At 47.1% G+C, this 12,364-nt stretch overlaps 1 protein-coding gene across 4 annotated transcripts in view; it reads right to left on the bottom strand.

Annotated features, from left to right (window-relative positions):
• NHSL2 (NHS like 2) overlaps positions 1-11,664 on the bottom strand; it is a 275,443-nt gene extending 263,779 nt beyond the window's left edge. For all 4 annotated transcript variants that reach the window (XM_073799063.1, XM_073799065.1, XM_073799066.1 and 1 more), the window contains exon 1: positions 11,142-11,664. In XM_073799063.1, coding sequence (XP_073655164.1) covers positions 11,142-11,421 — 280 coding nt within the window. In that variant the 5' untranslated portion in view covers positions 11,422-11,664. The remainder of the gene's footprint in view (positions 1-11,141) is intronic.
• Positions 11,665-12,364: the final 700 nt, after the last annotated feature.

Here is a 12,364-nt window from a genome sequence, read left to right as displayed (position 1 = left end):
GTTCTCGTCTAAAACGTCAGTGGTTGTTGATGACGTGTTATAACCAAAAATGTAAAATAAAAGCCGTGAGAGAGGCCATGGACATATATACACTACCAAACGTAAGGTAGATAGCTAGTGGGAAGCAGCCGCATAGCACAGGGAGATCAGCTCAGTGCTTTGTGACCGCCTGGAGGGGTGGGATAGGGAGGGTGAGACGGAGGGAGAGATATGGGAACATATGTATATGTATAACTGATTCACTTTGTTATAAAGCAGAAACTAACACACCATTGTAAAGCAATTTTACTCCAATAAAGATGTAAAACAAAACAAAAAGACATTTAACTTTACCTTAACATATATTTATTCTTTTTATTAATAAAATTAATGGCTTCATCTTTCTAATTTCCTCTGTTCTCTTATAAATTTAAAAGTGTATTATCCAGTTTTAAAAAAATAATATACTTTATCATACAGAAGACCAGTTGGCCTACAAGGCCATGCCCCTAGAATGGTGCTGTCCAATATGGAAGCCACTGTCCACATAGCGCTATGGAGCACTTGAAAGGTAGTTAGACCAAACTGAGATGTGCTGTAAGTGTAAAATTCACATTGAATTTTGAAGACCTAGTACAAAAGAGAAAATAATGTAAAATACCTCATTAATCATTTTAATATCGATTGCATACTGAAATGATACTATTTTGGATATACTGGGTTAAATAAAATGCATTATTAAAAAAATTTTTAAGTGTATTATCTAACTTGGTATTATTACTGCTATGAGCTCATCCATGAGGTCATATTTTGTCACTTACTTTAATCTAAGCCTGTATTATAGTTCATGTTCATTATCCACAAATACATTATAATTTTTCAAACTCTGGACGGTCTCTTCCAGCTTTAACCGTCTATACCACAACAGTGGTTCTCACCCACGCCTGCACATTAGAATCACCTGGGGGTCTTTTAAAAATCCTGGTTCCTGGGCCTCATCCCCAGAAATTCTGGTTTTATTGGTATGGGGTGGGGCCACAGCATTAGTAATGTTTTTAAGCTCTCCAAGTAATTCAGATTTGCAGCCAGGGTCTATATTTTTTTACTCTAATTTTAAAAATAAAAATGCAACCAGACAAGCAGAGTGAAGGATTTCTACTCAGGGAGATGACTGAATTGCTTGGTGGTCTGGGCATGCTGTAGACACTACCAAGGTGTGCCCATGACCTTGAGGCTGCCTGGTTGTAAGATTAGGGCTTACTGGCTCCAAATCCATGCTGGTGAGAGACAGACCCTCAGGCAAGCTGCCAAATGCGTCACTGAAGCATCCTTAGGCCCCAGAAGTTTTGTGAGAAGGTGCTTCTTCACCCATAAACCAAGCTGGTTCTGTAAAACTGGTGAGCCAAGCCAGAAGCCATGAAGCCATCCCAAGGGAAGAGGTGACCAGAGAGCCGGCAGGACATTTGGACAAGGGCTCTGCCCCAAGGCAGGGATGCTGCCTAGCTGTGCGACCTGGGTCCATCCTCTGCTGCTTCATTAAAGCCCCTCCTTGGCGTCCCAACCTGGCGGGTCCTCGTGGTCAGCCAGCACCACATATTCCGTGACAATAAACATCTCAGATCTACCAGAACTCTCGGTGGTGCCTCGGCTTCAGTTCCAAAGAATTTGCCCCCTTGGTTGGTGAGGCAGTGAACAGATGTCAGTGGGGGAGAATGAAGGGAGGAGTCAAAGGAAAGGAAAATCCTCGGATTGGGAGAGATGAACCCACAGCCGTGGCTCCTCCGTGGGCACACAGGCAGGCATTCTTTACATATTCTGCAAACGGAAGAATGGCTGCAATTCGGAGCTGTTAAGGAAACATTATAACTTCATCTTGACAGTATCCCCATCCAGGGATTTCAAAAGGTTTTGTGGAATTTCATCATCTTAGTATTTAGTGATCATAAGCAGGATTGTGGCATATGGGCCCGGCATTTTCCATACATTATTCTGGATCCTCACGACAACCTTCTGAACTGGGGAGCATTAACCCCCTTTTAAAGATGAGGGAGTGTGGTTCTGAGACACCCAAATCAGCTTATAAGTGTTGGGCAAGTCAGAATTAAACCCACAGGTGCTGCTTCCAAATCCCAAGATCCTTTTCCTTAATATGTCATTCATTGTTTGGTTTTTCTGTTTATTAAAAGTAATACATGTTCATTTCGGAAATTTTGAAAAATACACAAAGGTACAAGAAAGAAAAAACACCCGCTCCCATAATCTCATAAAGAAACCACTGCTATCTTTGTTATCGTTTGCTATCATTGTTATCACCCTGAGATAACAACGAATGTTAACATTTTGGCACATACCCCTCCAGCTTCTTTTTTATGTATGTGCTTTATTTTGGATAATATCATACATGCAATTTAATACCCTGATTTTTCACTTAGCATTATTTCACACATTTCCACATATCCTCATATATTTGTTTCGAGCACGATTTTTCTTAGTTGCCTAGATTTGTACCACACATAGACCTGTCAACATTTATAGAACTACACCCATATTACTGAATAAGTTGTTTTCATTTGGGGGTTAGTATAAATAACCAAAGATGCAGTGAGGATCTGCAAACATTTTCCCCACAATATCTGATCATTTCTTTAGCATAAGGTCTTGGAAATGGAATTACTGGGTCAAGGGGGGAAAAGAGCATACAACAACACCACTGGAATTGCTGACAGCTGTGATGCATGGCCTCCTGCTAGAGCGGAGAGCGCCCAAGGCTTTCTGGTAAGTAGACCTCACTCCCCTCAGGGCCTGATGGTTGGAAGAACAATATGAGTTTGACTACTTCACAGATACTGGGAATCAGACTATAAATTGCCAGGCAGTTAATTACACTGTTCTCAGAAGCAAATGATTCCACTTAAAACAGCTGAATCATTTTTAAAACTCATCTCCTCTTTGAGTCCGTTTTCCAAGGGAAAAAATATTTTTTCTGATTTTCCCCTAGATGAATTACAGACCATTCTTAAGAATCTATGCTATTTAGAAAGAAAAAATAAAATAAAATAAAACATACAGTCAAACCTCAAATGTCCCCACTCACAAAAAGGCAGGGGCATGAATAATATATTTCGCTCTGGAATGCAACTGGATCCACACAGCCCGGGACATACAGGCAGGTAGATTCTTGCTTTCTCTCCCTCTTTCTATCTCACTGTGGCGTGGAGTGCCTCCTGGCCTGGACATCTTAGGGAGACCTAGGACTTGGCTCTGCAAAGCAGGGAGGAGCCAAGGTCGCCCAGGTCTCATCTGCCCAAGGATAATGAAAACCTGAACGTAGATCAAGAAAATCTGCAGTTCCTATTATAGCTTCATTTGGACCTTCCTAAGGCTCTCCAGTATCCAGCTCCTTGGTGAGCAAACAGGATGTTAGAGCTCCCCCACCCGACCTCCACCCTGAGGGCTCACTCTGAGTCAGGAGGTGCCTTGCACCCTCTCCTCCTGAATCACTTGAGTTAGTTCCTCCGCCACACTAGCCCTCTCACATATCCAGGGCTTAGCACAGGCTACCTTCTGAGCCAGGAATTCCCTCCCCCTTCTTCTTCAATTGTCCAGCTCCAGATCATCCTTCAGAACTCAGACACCACATCCTCCCCGAAGCTTTTCCAAGCCTCTGAGCTGAACTAGGTGAGCTTCTTCTGCCTTCCGATGACCCCACCCCCCGCCCCAGGCTTGCCTCCATGGCAGTCCGATGATTCCAGGCTCTCCCCGCTGGACCATGGGGCTGCATTCTAGCTTGGCTCTATATCCTCAGAGGCTAGCACAGGGCCAGGCCCAGAGTCAGGTGCTCAATAAATGTGTGGTGGTTAGAAAGAAGGGAGGAACTGAACTTAATAGGTATTTATTAAGTGCCAAGCACTATTTTAGGGACTGGAGATAGGCAGTAAAAAGAGATAAAGTCTCTGCCCTAAGGATGTTTACTTTCTATTGAGCCGCTTACATTTTAGAAAGAGAGAGAGGGAGGGAGGGCAGGAAGGGAGGAGGGATGGACAGAGATTGCTCAAATCTCCCAAGTTAAGGACTGAGCCTAATGGTTTGTACACAATTAGACCCACTGCCTCACATACAAAGCATCTTGGTGCAAGCCTACTTGTGCAAACACAATCCACACATCTCCTATTTGTGGCATTATTAATGTAGCCTTGTCCATTAAGTTTTTGCCATCCTATGGAGGTTCCTCAAAACATTAAAAATAGAACTACCATACAATCTAGCAATTCCACTTCTGTGTATTTCTCCAAAGAAAATGAAAACGCTAATTCGAAAAAATACATGCACCCCTGTGTTCACTGCAGCATTATTCACAATAGCCAAGATATAGAAGCAACCTAAGTGCCATCAAAAGATGAATGGGTAAAGAAGATGTGGTGTATAGATACAATGGAATATTACTCAGCCATAAAAAAGAATGAAACCTTGCCATTTGTGACACAGATGGACCTAGAGGGTTTTATGCTTAGTAAAATAAGTCATACAGAGGAAGACAAATACCATATGATTATACTTATATGTGGAATCTAAAAAACAAAACAAGTGAACAAACATAACAAAACAGAAACAGCATCATAGATATAGAGAAAAAACAGGTGGTTGCCAGAGGGGAGGGGGTGGGAGGGATGAGTGAAATAAGTGAGGGAGATTAAGAGGTACAAACTTCCAGTTACAGAATAAAGGAGTATTGTGTGGATAAAGTGTAGAGTGTGGGAAATATGGTCAATAATAATGTGATATCTTTGTGTGATGACAGATGGTAACTAGACTTATCATGGTGCTCAATTTGTAAGGTATAGAAATATGGAATCACTATATTGTGCACCAGGAACTAACATAGTGCTGTAGGTCAATTATACTTCCAAAAACATACAAATAAACTCACAGAAAAAGAGATCAGATTTGTGGTTACCAGAGAGGTTGAGGCGAGGGGAGGGGGAACTGGCTGAAGGTGGTCAAAAGGTACAAACTTCCAGTTATATGATAAGTAAGTACTAGAGTTGTAAGGTACAACATGATAAATATAATGAACACTGCTGTGTGTTATTTATGAAAGTTGTTAAGAGAGTACATCCTAAGAGCTCTCATCGCAAGGAAAAATTTTTTTTTCTTTTTCTTTAATTTTGTATCTATACGAGATGATGGACGTTCACTAAACTTATTGTGATAATCATTACATGATGTATGTAAGTCAAATCATCATCCTGTACACCTAAAATTATGCAGTGCTGTATGTCAATTATATTTCAATAAAACTGAAATAAAGTAAATAAATAAAGTGAGAAAAAGACATTGCCATCCTGTGTACTCTAACTTGAAAACTTCAGTGAGGGCTTATCTGAGTGAAATCATGGAATTCTTTGGAGCAGGGAAGAGCTGAAAGCTTGAACCTGGAAGGTTAAGCCAGTGCTTCCCAACAGAGGGTAGAAGACTCTAGAAGGCCATCTAGATAACTCTGGAGGAGTTATCACAAGAACTCCATGAGTCTGCAGATCTACCAAGCATTGTTCATCTACTGAATAAGCACTATTTTACCTGTGTATGAAGAGAAGGTCATCAATTTTAAACCTACAAATTCATGTAAAAGCATTGCTGAATTCACAGTAGCACTCTATCATTGTTTGGGTTTTTTGTTTTTTTGTTTTTTGTTTTTTGTTTTTTTTACCATAGGGAATTCTAAAAGTCCAAATTCCACCCTTGGACCGCGGACCAGACTAAATGGAAAATCCTATGGGGTGTGAACTGGGGTCCATATTCTGGTTATCTTCTTTCCCCCACCTAGAGAAGAAGACCGGATGCCCAGGCACCCTGTGCTGATGTGCTGGGAAACAAGATGGCATCAACCCCTGCAGACTGGGAGCTCTTCGAATGAACAGACTGGGTCTTATTTACCTGTGGGTCTCTAAAACCCAGCACAAGGGTTGGGGGCAGGGAGGAGACAGGACCCAAAGTTGTGCCCTTTCTTCAAAGTTAGAAAGTAATGATCTGAGGAAAAGGTGATCTGAGTCCCTCAGAAAGGGTACATAGATCAGCAAAGCTAGTAAGCCTGTTAAGCTACTTAAGCTTTGAAGAATAATAAATCCATACTTTGGAAACACGTATGTTAAACACATTTTTGGTAATAATTTTACTTTCTCATTCCCCTTGGCTTTTAATAAAAGTGCCTTTGGAAATGCCAACCAGGCTCTGCTGTAATAACAGAAAATAGTCAGGATGTGGGTGTGCGATAAGATGTGTCCACAGTTGGATTAAAAGCTATTAGGGAGAATAGCAAGTATAAAGATGACAGAAGGATTGTGAGGGAAAGATCCAATGGAAAGATGACCTTCAGAAGACTGTCAGTGTCACTAGCCCAGCCACCCCTTCCCAACTAAAGATTATTTTTCCAAGGCTATTTCTACTGAAAGCTTAAAGGAGACTGTTTCAACAAGGGAGCCTCTTGCCTCACATCTATTCTCTACATGATGCAAGGTTGACCTTCCTTCCTCCTCTCCACCTCCATCTCACCCCCCAAGTCCCAACTGCAGAAACCCCAGGAGGCCTGTTCTCTAGAGAACCCCTCAGTTCCCAAAGGTAGCAGTAGTTACTCCTTATCCTGAACAAGTTCCAGCTAGAAAAAACGCCACAGCAGTGACTCTCAATGAACAACCGACTTTGAACTTAGCATCCCTGAAGAGGGCAGAGCACTGGCTTGGATGGCAGAAGCCCTGGCTTCTAGATCAAGGCCTCATGCCACTGACCTGCTGTGTGACTTAGCCAGTGCCACATTCCGCAAGAGGCAGATTAAGTCCATGCTTAGGGCACCACAACAGGAGTACAAAAGAGAGAGAGAATAAAAGAATCTAATAAAAAGCCATTTTAATTTCAACATACAGGTAGAACTTCGAGTAATCTTTTAAAATAAAATTTATTTGAAGGTTTAATATTGTTTCATTTGGAATTAGGTATGGAGAGGCACTATAATCTTTCCAGCACTTAGGGCTACTAAAGGTCTTGATCCAGCTGGGTGCCTTTGGACAAGTCCCTTCCTTTTTCTGGGCCTCAGTAGTCAAGTATTATGGTGCCCATAATGGTTAATGACCAAATTTTTGGTGTCACAAAGTACAAACTGACTCCACCCAAGCCAGAAAAGCACAGGGACAAATGATACAAATTCACTGCCCTCCTCCTGACACCTAATCAACTCCATAAAGATCAAAATTGAGCCCAAGAGCTATAATTTAAATCCTCTCCTATTACTCTACTATTCCGTCATCCTGACGCTTTTATCGCTTTAGCTGTTGATGTATCTAAAAAAGGAGAAGATTAAATTTCTTGTTTCTAAAGCAGAGGAAATTCTAGTGGACATTTCGGTGTCCAAATTTCCAGCGAAGATGTTTTCAACACATGGAAATACCATGAAGCAGACCAGGAATTTCATGGTATTTAAAAGAAAATGGGCTTGCTCCCCCTCCCCACTCTGTCAAGCCAACTGTCTCAACAGTTTCTGGGGCTGACATGTAGGACAGAGACAAAGCTGAGCCCTGGTAGAGTGCCTGTTCCAAGTCCTCCAAGCTCCTCCTGCTCCATCCAGCTCAGGCAGGCCCCTCCTCAGTAGCCATGACAGTCAGGTTCAGGGTCTACCATACCTCATCTATTGATAAACTGGCTGCAGTCTAGAGGTGCAGTTTCCATTCTTCATTTCCATATAGACTTACAACAGTCTCCCCTCACACTGGAATTATGATTTAAACATAGATAAACCAGCTGTCCTTTATGATTTGGAGCCAGAGTTGCCACAAAGTTGGAAAATCAAGAGGCAGGAATTTCACATAGAGGTGAAGAGGGAGTTTCCACCATCTACCCAACTGGCTGTATTCAAGCCAAAATCACTGCAGGAAGGAACAGAGCATCTTTCCCACAGCAAGTTCATGGGCTAGTGTAACATGATAGCTCCCCAGTGTTATTAAACATACCTAGCAGTTGTCTAGTGCTTCAGTGACTTCCTTGCTTGCACAGGAGATATTATACCCCCAGGCCAATGGCCTGATTGCTTTTGTAATTATCATTTAAGCACTTACAAACATTAAATAGATGTTTGAGGGAGAAATTGGAAAGCTTGGATTGACTCAGCATATGGTGGCAGGAATGGAGCTATTTCCCACTGGCTTTGACCATGCCATTCTTGAGATGAAGAGTACAGAATCCAGGACACGAATGCAATAAAGCAGGTCACATTCAAAGCCAGATGCGAGGAAAAACGCAAGTTATAGGCAGGGTTATGCCAAGGGTGCGGCAACAGCTACAGATCCACAACCAGAGGAGCCTGGTGCAGTCCTGTAACACACCCTCTCCTTTTTCCAACCCCCATCCCCCACCCCAGAACAGTTACAAGAGCTTCTGGGGCAGTCTCAAAGGGGTTCAAGTTACCGAAGAACAGCCTTCAGTGGAGAAGAGGGTGTTGCCAGGCAACCAGCCCAGCCCAGTCCCACCCTTGTAACCTTGAAGATGGTGGGGACACGACCCCTGATTGTGGAGAGGAACACCTTGGACTCCTTTAGCATCAACTTTCTCCTCCTCTGTCTTTCTCCCTCTCCTCTCCCTGTCCTCCCCCTGCTGCCTCCCTGCCCGGCCCAGACTGCAGTCTGGTCTCTGCAAGCCTGAAGTCTATGGGCCAGTCTGACTTGTCATTACTCAGTCCGGAGGTGGCAGCTAAGCTGTCCCCACAGGAGGCTACAAACTGCTGGCCTGTCAGGCGTCATTCACTCTGGCCATGTTGCTTCCAAACCTCCCTTCCCAGTTCTTTCCTGCCCTCATGACCAAAGAAACAGCTAGAGCAAGAATCTGGGGGAAATCCAGCCAGATAGAGGATATACAGGGTAAAATGCTGACTGGGAGTGCCCACCACCAGCAAAATGGTCAGTAATGGAGTAGGAGCTAGGAGGAAAAGACACAGGGAAGAAAAGAGCAAGCCTTGACAATGGTGGGGAAAAAAAAAGCATTTTTAATTGGGTTCAAAATATAATATGCAACCTGCTTGAACACCTTGTTGAAGCTTATGCCTGAGCGACACGGGGGTGGCCAGGTGGTGTACTGATTATGCGCCCCAGCTCCCTTTGCATTTGGCACTTGTGCTCAGATCATTGCTGAGAAGGCCTAATTTAAGTGCTACACAATCAAAACTCCTGAAGAGAAAAGTGTGCAGTGGGAACCTCAAGGGGAGTCTAGGGTAGGGCATTAGACCAGAAAATGGAAAACCAGACCTTCTTGCCAAATTAAGGTAGCTGTGTTCCATTTACGCAGCAGGCACCTCAGTACCTGAGCCTGCAGATAGGTACACTCTCAAAGGCAAGTAGCCACACCAAAGATGAGAGATAGCCACTCTCCCAGCTCTTGCAAATTTCAAAGAAGCCAACCCAATGCAATTTATCCTAAGAATTGCTCCCTTCCTTTAAGAGCTCTCCACTGCATGAAGCCATCTCTTTCCCAAGGCAACTTGGTGAAGCCATTCCTTCCCTCACATGGAAAGGACAGAAAGGCACAAATTGGAAAACTAGAGCCTCCTCACTCTCCTTAACTTACCCTGCTGCACTCAGTAGGTGGCTCTCTGCAAGCTGTGTGGGGATTTGGAAAATGACTCCCCAAGCTGACTTATCAAATTTCTCCTAGGCTAATCCTGGTAGTCAGTGGGACCTCAGAAAAAAAAATCAACAATGACCTTCCTACCCTCTCTGTTAACTGAGAACTAATCAGACCTAAGGCCCCAGCTTTCCTGCTCCCCTGCCATGCAGAGATTTCTGGTCCCATGTCTACATTCCATCTGGCAGTCAACTGTGTCTTCCACCTTCCTTTCCCCACAGGACCCAGTTCATTTTCTCCACAAGTGACCTCCACCATCAACATCAGAGGTCAGAGAGTTTGGGGAAGAGGGGTGCCAGGGCCTACGACACCTATTCTGTGGAAGGCGTAGGAGGGAGGTGAGGTCTGCAATGGAGAGGGGCTGACTCAGACACTTCTTTCCCAAGGCAGCTGGAGGCCTGCAATCACAAGTCAGTCAGTAGCCATATTCTGCCTCCATCTGAAACTTCCTGTCCACACTGCTCTTTCTCTCCCCTAACTTTCTGGTGGCACCAATTGGCCCTGGTACCCGGCATGCCCCAGCTGAGGTCAACATTTCCAGCACATTCAATCCCCTTGCTTTCTCCAAAAGTCCCACACTCTGAAGGATCACAGCATTTCCATGGAGAGAGGATCCCCCATGCAAAGTGTTGGGGTCCAAAGTAGCAAAGCACAAGGGCTCGCGTTGCCCTCCTGCCCTCTCACGAGTCCTGCGTGCTCAGCCAGAGCACCACTGGGTTTCTCAGGCATGGCTGATTTCTAAAGGAATCACAGAACTGATGACAGTTGCTTTAAACGGTTCTCCCAAGCAAGTCTGTGCAGCCGGACCCTAGGGGTGAGGGGTCAGAGAAGCCGGCTGGGAGGCGGAGAGTCTCTCCTCCCCACCACACCCTCCGGCCTCTCCTGGAGCACCAGCTCCGAACTCGCGGGGAGAAGCGGGCGGGTGGGCTCTCAGACACTTCTTCGAGCGAGAGCCGCGATCACACTCCAGCGCGAAGTTGCACAGGTTTAAAGTCGGTAGGCACTGCCGCCAGGGCTCCTGCCGCCGCGTAGGTGGCCGGCGGCTCCGGCGCGCTTTCCTAAGTGACTGAGCTCCTAGACTGGAGCAAAGACGCCAGCGGCGCGGCCATTTGGTTCCCGACGCCGCGAAGGCTAGGACGCCTCGGGCCTGGGGGCGGCGCCGAAGCGGGTCCGGACCCAGCAGCTCCCGGGGACCCCCGCAGGTCCCCCTGCCTTCTTCCCCAAGATCCCCAGAAGGCGGCCGCCAACCCCAGAGCCGGGAACCCCGAGGGCATATGGCCACTCGGGACGGCGCGACCGGATCCAGGAGCAGGAAGTTCCAGCTGGAGTGCGGCGGGCGTGGAATCTGGGAAACGGGATCCCCTCGTTCCCTGAGGGGAAGGGAGGGGAGGGCCGAGGAGGGGCGGGGAGGACGGGGGAGGGGTGGGCGCAGAGCGGGCGCGGGCTGGCGCCCCCAGAGGCGGGGTGCACGCGGGGCCGCGGGCCGCCCGGGCGCGGCTTACCTAGCTCTTCCTCGTCGTCCTCCGGGCCGAGCAGGCGGCAGGGAAGGCGGCGGCGGAGGTGCACGGTGCGGCGGAACAGGCTGTCGGTACGGCGCCCCAGGGCCAGCAGGTGCCCCTCGAGGTCCTCGAGCAGAGCCAACGAGTGGCCGCAGAGGTCGGCGAGCTGCCGGAGCAGGCTGAGCGCGGCCAGGTGGCTCACGTCGCGGAGCTCGGTCAGCGGCTGCGGCGGGTTGCGCGGGCACAGGCGCTGGGGTACCACTGTGCGCCTGTAGAACGGCATCCCGGGCGCGGGCGCGGGGGACCAGCCTGGCGGCGCGGCCGGCTCGCCCCGAGCGGCACCCCTGGCCCAAGCGCCCCTGAGGGGCGGCCCCAGCTCCGGGTGTAGCAGGCCCCTGGGCGCGGGCCGGCGAGCGGGCGGGCGCCAAAGACACAGGGCGGGCGCCAAAGACGCCGGGCCGGTGGGCGGGATGACGGGTTCCCAGCCTGGAGCGCCGTCTCCCCCCGGGGCTGCACACTCGCCGGAGCCACCAGTCCCTCTGACTCTGGTTCGCTGGGCTCCTCCTCCTCCCCGCCTTTCTCCACCTCCTCCTCCCTCGCTCTGCTACTTCGGGATCCCCCCACCCACCTTTTTTTTTTTTCTTTTGCGGTCAGAGACTCACAGATTAATGCTTGATCCGGGAGAGGAGGCAAAGGGAAGTAGGAGTAAAAAGATCGAGCTGGAGCGTGAAAGAAGGAATGTCTGCGTGAGTGGGGTGTGTATGTGTGATGTTCGTTCTGTACAGTATGTGTGCCCGCGTCCTCCTGTGCAGCTCCAGTCCCAGTACTGATGGTTAAAGTTTTCCACTTTGGTGTGTGTTTTGTTTTTTCGTCGTCGTTGTTGTTGTTGTTTTCATTTAAACTCTTTCTTCGTAAATAATAGAAATTCAAGGGCACCCGTGCCCACACCAGCTAGTAACCATCGGAGACCCGTCGAATAGTCTGACCTCATTCATCTAGATTCCCTTTCAGAAGCATGTACTCAGTGCCACGCACGGGCTATACGACTAGACTGTGAGTACAGCCTTCTAGCGCCCAGGAACTTGGAAATGAGGGGGAAAGAACCAAATATCTTACTCAACTGCTCAGGAGGGCAGTGTCTCTGGGGAGTCCTGGACTACTGTAAAGGATCTGGAATGAATGAATGAATGAAAACAAACCCATTCTCTGGAACAACAGATTCAGTT

This window comes from Tursiops truncatus, chromosome X (assembly GCF_011762595.2).
Source record: "Tursiops truncatus isolate mTurTru1 chromosome X, mTurTru1.mat.Y, whole genome shotgun sequence".
Taxonomy (NCBI): domain Eukaryota; kingdom Metazoa; phylum Chordata; class Mammalia; order Artiodactyla; family Delphinidae; genus Tursiops; species Tursiops truncatus.
The sequence above is the reverse complement of the archived record's forward strand: the minus strand, read 5'-3'. Positions and strand labels throughout refer to the sequence as shown.